The 6483-nt window shown below is 41.7% G+C and overlaps 1 protein-coding gene across 1 annotated transcript; it reads right to left on the bottom strand.

Annotated features, from left to right (window-relative positions):
• Window positions 1-2111: 2111 nt before the first annotated feature.
• LOC6581752 (zinc carboxypeptidase) lies at window positions 2112-4791 on the bottom strand. The gene is made up of 5 exons (XM_002007438.4): window positions 4120-4791; window positions 3550-4065; window positions 3271-3364; window positions 2915-3211; window positions 2112-2856 (listed from the first exon to the last, which is right to left on the bottom strand). Exons 1-5 carry the CDS (start codon window positions 4267-4269, stop codon window positions 2663-2665), a joined length of 1251 nt encoding a protein of 416 aa, XP_002007474.1. The 5' UTR covers window positions 4270-4791; the 3' UTR covers window positions 2112-2662.
• Window positions 4792-6483: the final 1692 nt, after the last annotated feature.

Below are 6483 nucleotides of genomic sequence, written 5' to 3'. Positions count from 1 at the left end.
TTTTGCCTTATTGGGATGCCAGGCTCTGTGGCCTGTCATAACTCTTGGTAGGCGTACCATGAGCCCCGATCCCAGTTACCCAGCTCGCCACGAAATGGTGCACTATGCCTCTGCCTGGCCAAGACTCTTTCTCCTGTGGACATTCTCGTTGCCATTGCGTCCTAAAATGGCGCAGACGCCGCACCTGGGAATATCAAGAGCCAGCCAGCAGCTCTTCTCCTCGTCATACTTTCCAAGCTCCAAGAGCTATCAGTCGCTACGCTTCGATTCGTTCTCACTGCTCTTAGCTCGAATCAACTCAACTCAGCTCAGCTCAGCTCAAGTGTCAAGCGTCAATTGGCGTTGAAGTTTATTGCCTTGGCAGCAATTAAAGCGATTTCGTTTTGGGGCTTGGCCATGCGTAAAGGCAACGCATTTGATTTGATTTTTGATTGGCTGTCAACGGCAATTGATTGCAGAATTGAATTATCAAATTAGAGCGAACGAACGAACGAACGGCTCTCTGCACTCGTTTCATAATTGGCAGCCAATTGCATCCAACTCAACTTCTAATGAATGACTCAGACCCAGACTGACTGTCAGGCAATGTCATATGCTTTCTAGCCTCTAGCCTGTCGTTGAATGTGTAAACAGAGTATACCACAGGAAGGTATTGGAGGTATCTTTATAGGTATTACTAAAGTAGCTAAGAGCATTTGAGTTTTAATGTGAATAGAGAAAATGAGAGATACCATTATAAGTATTACTAAAGTATCTAGCAGAGTTAGATGAAATTAAAATAAATATGTATATCAAATCATATACATAAAAAACGTTTTGAATCATACAAATTTAATCATACAATTTTAAATGATAGATTGTAGAATGTTTATAATAGATTAGATTGTAGAAAGTGTTATAAACTTTATATAATCTAATCTATAAGCTTGTAAGAGATTTTATAATTTTAATCGTTTTTATCATGATTTGTTTTTAATTTTTTTTTTATTTATAATAAATCATTGTTAAAATATTGAATATAATGGCTTTGGCTTAGATAATGAAAGAAGGCAATGCATTAGTCCCTGCTTAGACCACTCAGCAATAGATCATAGCTTAAGCCGTATAGAATGATATATTTATACAGATTTTGATTAAGTGATAATGATAAATCATACCGAAATTTGATAACACACTTACATATTCTCTATCGAAACAAACTTTATTAGAAAACTATTTAAATTATATTTCTACTATTGATTTCCCATCTCCATGTGTGCATTCATGAGCATTGCTCCCCCAACTCCCGATATTAGTTTTGAATATTATGAAAATGCTTTGCATTATTTTGATGCTCGAATCCGTTTGGAGTTATTCCAATTGCCATAACTGATTGCCCGGGACACTTTTATTAGGCAAATTTCTTATCCTTCATTTGCTTTACAGCAATTTGGCTAAGTAAGTTTTTATTGCTGGCTTTTGGGTGTGCAGCAGCGCTTGCATAACTCAAAGGGAAAAATTCATCACCGCAATATGCGCAGCACAGACGACAACAGAGCAAGGAAAAAAGCTAGCAGAAAGAAAACAGTAAAATAGAAAAGTGCCAGCTAGGAAAATTGTCATAAAGGTGCAACTGACAACACCAGCAACAGCAACAGCAACAGCAACAGCAGCAGCAGCAACAGCAACGGCAGCAACAAGAAAAGCGAAGCTCGTAAATTTCAATTTATATGCAGAATGAGCAGTGAGTAAAAAAGGCACACACACACATGGACACGCACACATATACATACGCATGTGTATATGCAGCCAAGGAGCAGTGCGAAAAGTGTCAACGTGATATTTTCTCGAATTTCCCAAAGATTTCTTTTACTATTCTCATTTTTTTTTTGCTTCTTTTTCGTTTTTGGCCTGCAAGTGGAAAAAGCAATTTCATTAGACAAATTGAAAAAAATAAGTGCAAGGCAACAATAATAATAATAGACATGGCGTTGCCCGTTATATGAACAGCTTATGTACAGCACTATACATATATATATATATATCTGGTAACATATAAGCCTGGATAGACGCCATGTTGAACTGAACTAAAGAATTTCGTTGGTCGCTTCTCATTCGCTGCGTTTATTCTTGTTTGCTAACGCGCATACGAGTAGGAGACTCACACATACACACACACACACAGCTATACACATATACAGTTATGTGTATGCTCATCGCATGCATGATGAGTTGGCATCCAGCCCAGCAGGATGCTGCGCGCGCGTTGAAAATAGGCGGAGACTTGGCGGCCAACGGCGCCTTTCACACTTGAAAAGCAAACAAAAAAAAAAAAAACGAAAAGTAGAAAGAAAACCAGCAGCAGCCTGTGTGGAAAGCGCAAACACGCAAAAAAAAGGCAAAGAAAATGCAGGCGACAACCGTTAGCTGTTCGCTGCTGCTGCTTCTGCCTTATCACAGTGCCAGAGCTCGGCACGATTCGTTTCTGTTTGGCCGCATCGTCGTCGCTGATTGGAAGCTTCGGCGCGCTGTTCGTTTTTGGGGCGGAGCAAAAGCCCTGAGCACAGTGGCGCCGTCTGCATTGGGGAGCCAACAATGGGGGCTGTTTCTGACTGTTTGACTGTGTTTTTCTTTTTCTTTTTCTTTTTTTTTTTTGGGGCTTCTTTATTGAGTGCTAAGCTGCTCACAAGACATTAATTCCACGGGCAGCCTGTATCAGGCCGACGAATCCCTCCGTGGTCTCACGGGCCACAGGTAATATATACTCTGGCGGCAGCAGGAATCCGAATTCGCCCCTATCGCGTAGCTCCAAGGTAAAGGGTATGGTTATGTTCTTGACGCCATAGGCCCAGTCCTTGCCCGTACCAGAAACTTCATCTGAAGTGTTTAAGTACAGTTAACATATAGAATCAGAACAGTAGCCTATAGATCTTACATAGAGTTGCGGCACTGGATCCATAGCTATATGGAGTGCCATAGCGCCTGGAGACTGCATCGGCAAATCCTTTGGCTACGCCCATCATCTGCGGATAGTGTGGGGGAAACTCCTCGGCCGTATGGCCCCAGGGCGAGAGCACTAGCTGGCTATACGAGTGCATGGATATGTAGATTTTTATAATACCCTCCGGTATGGAGTTGTTAATGTAGCTCGTCAGTTGACTAATTTCCGGATCGGACTCGGGAGATGGACCAGCATAATGTTGACTGCAAGGATCAGCAGAAGCGCCAGCCTCTGAAAATCGATATCGATTTCATTGTAAAACTATAAGATTTTCCTAGTTGTTTACTTACCCATCCAGCGATAATTAAAATTGCGATTTAAATCGGTTCCTACGCATTCTCCAGTGGGATCCGAGCTCAGACGAGACTTTCGCCACAAACGTTCCTAAATAATCAAATTTGATTTGCTTAATGACTATTTACAATTCTAAAGAATATTATAAAATTTATTGAAGCCTCTTAGTTGTTTTTTGGCAGTTCTATAATCGATATATAATAATAACAACGATATAATCTTATCTTTATATTTACAGCAATCATCTATAGCACGGGGATTTTTTTTACACTTACCACATTGTGTGAGTAGCTAAAGCCATCCACATTTAGCACGGGAATAATGTACCAGTCCACATTTTGGGCTATATCCCTAACAGCCGGATTTCTAGGCACGAGCAGCTCATCGATGAAGTATGTGATCGTAGCCGAGGTGATCCATTCATTTCCGTGAATATTTGACTCGATGAAGACGGCGCTGTTGCCCGGCTTGTAGGATATCTTGATGCCACGTATGGGGCGACCCTCATGCGAGTTGCCAATCGAGAAGGGTGTGACTACGTGAGGGTAACGCGCCTCGATCAGATCCAGCCAGGCGTAGATCTCGTCTAGGGTGTGGTACTGGGTCCACTCCATCGAGCTCATTCGTTGCTTTGGCCGCTGCTCATCGATCAGGCGCTGCACGTTGTCGATCTTGATGCTATAGCTCACGTTGTGGCTGTGGAGCAAAGACTCAAACGCCACATGGTGCTGAGGCGACAGCATAATATCCGCTGAGTCCCCTGGACGACTCGCAGGCCGCCATTTATTAAGCTGTTTCAGAGGAAATTCTGTAGGAAAATAGGAACGAAATATGGCTGAACTTACCATCAGAGCTTTCTCATTCTCATTGAGCAGTTGGAGATCTGCGGCATCCTTGATATGGACTTTGTACAGAATGTAGTTGTCATAGCGCACCTGGTTAGTAGCTTTAGCCAGGCTCAGGCAGGCCAATAGCAGCACAAATTTTAGATACATACCTCTCGATCGAAGCACTTGCGATAAACTGCCCTTGTCTTAGCCATGGCCTATGCTTGTTGATTTGGCGATTTTATCGCTGGTTTTATTATATGCTTCATTGAATCGAAAGCAATTTAGTTTTTATATTATTTTATTTTTTTTTATCAGAATTGAAGCTTTTGGACACTTTGATTCTTGTAGCTGGCTGCCGTGTCAGCATAGAGCTGAGAACTTGAAGTTGTCTGGGCAAGCCCCGTGGTACTTAGGCTGTCTCTCAACTTTGCACATAAATTTTGTGCAACGGCAGCCCATTTCATTGTAGGTCACTGCATAATGAAGGCACCGCCCCGGAGCACATAAATTTCTGTGCTCGCTGGTGGAGATTTCAGCCTTCAGTTTGACTTGTCGCCGGTATTAGTGCGAAATTCTGTTTAGGCCTTTTTATGCCTCCGAGCTGTCCTGCGGCGAGTGCTTAAAGGACTTTCGGCTCTTGGTCATATTTCGCGCGGCTCTCACAGATTCGCACAGCTAGCTGGGGGTTGTAGTTGCTCTTGTCGTTGTCACCGCATGAGGTGTGCCAACGTGTGTTTTATTAACGACCCTTCCGGGAGTGTGAGGTTTTTAGATGGTGCCACTTGGCCAGAACGCCACTCGCACACCCATCAAACTTCCCAGGCAGTTAAGGGCATCCAGTGTGGGGTGGCAGCTTTTACATATATACTTCCTTAAAAAAATATGTAGATATCAACTAGGTCTTAGTAGTTGGTAACAGCCAATTTAATGTTAATTAAAATTAAAGCTCGTGCGCCAAAATCTTTATGGATTGTTTATAAAAACATAAAGCTTTAACGATAAACATTGATTTAAGTTGATTTTGTATGCGTGTGATAGTCAATATAAAACCTCAATAGCTGATAAAAATTTCGACCTAACGCTATCTATATCGATAAATGGCATCCATCATATATCGACTATTTATGATTTACCTAGGCTGTGGCTTCATCAGATAATATTGTTTTTGATTAACTTGATCAGCCTATTATCCTTATAGCCTATATCTATTTTGTATATATCGTATTCTGTTGGATTGATAGATGTCAAATTACCTGTCAAATAATATAATCTGTGCTTATATCGACAGCCGTTTAATTATTAAAAAGTTTTTAGAGCTTACTGTTGAGCTTTTATTGATCGATGTTAAGTTGTCTCTGTTCATCGATATTATATCGATAAGTTGCAAGTTCAAAAATATGTACATGCTGTAATATTTATCATTGATATTAGTTAGCTTTAAAAGTTATGATTGTAATCAATACCTGCCCTACAGCAGAGCCTTATGAGTGATATAGTATCGCAGCTGATCGATATCTTATCGCCTATTTAATAGCTCTTAGTTGGCCGCTCGTTATCAGTCAGCAACATGAACTATTGTTCTTTGGCATAGCTTAATTTAGCTAATTTACTGTAAACGCCAAATATCAGTTAATAAAATATCGATCAACTCAAATGAATTTTACTTTCAGTTGCTTATCGACTGCTGCTGCTTGTAGAACCTCAGCTGAGAGGATAGAAATTATTTGCCGTGGCTAGCTCTGGTAGGAGCGGATTTCTATGCTCCCTCACCAGTTGCGAATTCTTACTCACCCTAAACTCAACTAGACCCTGGACTAGTGCAGATAACATGTACCGCTATGGCACCACGCAGAACTCTTTGCTTGGATTATTTTAGTCTAGAGCATGCAGCTATTCTGTTTACTAGAGACAACTGTGGTTCTGTGGGGCGACATTCTACTGCTAGCTGCTCAGCAATGTTCAGCTCTAACAACAATTAGCTGTGGCTTATTTGATTAGCGCGCTAATTGCCAGCAGGCAGCGACTCGCACCAATAAATTCATGCACATTAATTTCTTATCAGCGCGCAATAAAGCTAGCAAGCCGGATTAAAGCCGTCCGTGTCATGGGGAGGGGCCTGTGGCGAAAAGTTGCGTTCAACAACTTTCAACACCTTGGCGCGTGGGGCGTGGAAATTGTGTAAAACTTTTAAGCAAAGAAAAACTCGTGGTTGCGCGTGCGATAAGCCAGCGCCGCATATTTAATTGCACTGAGCTGGCCCAGAATACTTTGGGGGCAGCTTTAAGACAGCGAGTCGCGCTGTTAGCCGGATGCCAGTCCTTAAAATGTCATAAATACTGTGGACAGCCGCTTCCTGGCGTGCTTTTTTTTTTACCGCAC

This window comes from Drosophila mojavensis, unplaced genomic scaffold, assembly GCF_018153725.1.
Source record: "Drosophila mojavensis isolate 15081-1352.22 unplaced genomic scaffold, ASM1815372v1 contig_74, whole genome shotgun sequence".
In the NCBI taxonomy this organism is placed as follows: Eukaryota; Metazoa; Arthropoda; class Insecta; order Diptera; family Drosophilidae; genus Drosophila; species Drosophila mojavensis.
This window is presented reverse-complemented; position numbering and strand designations above follow the sequence as displayed.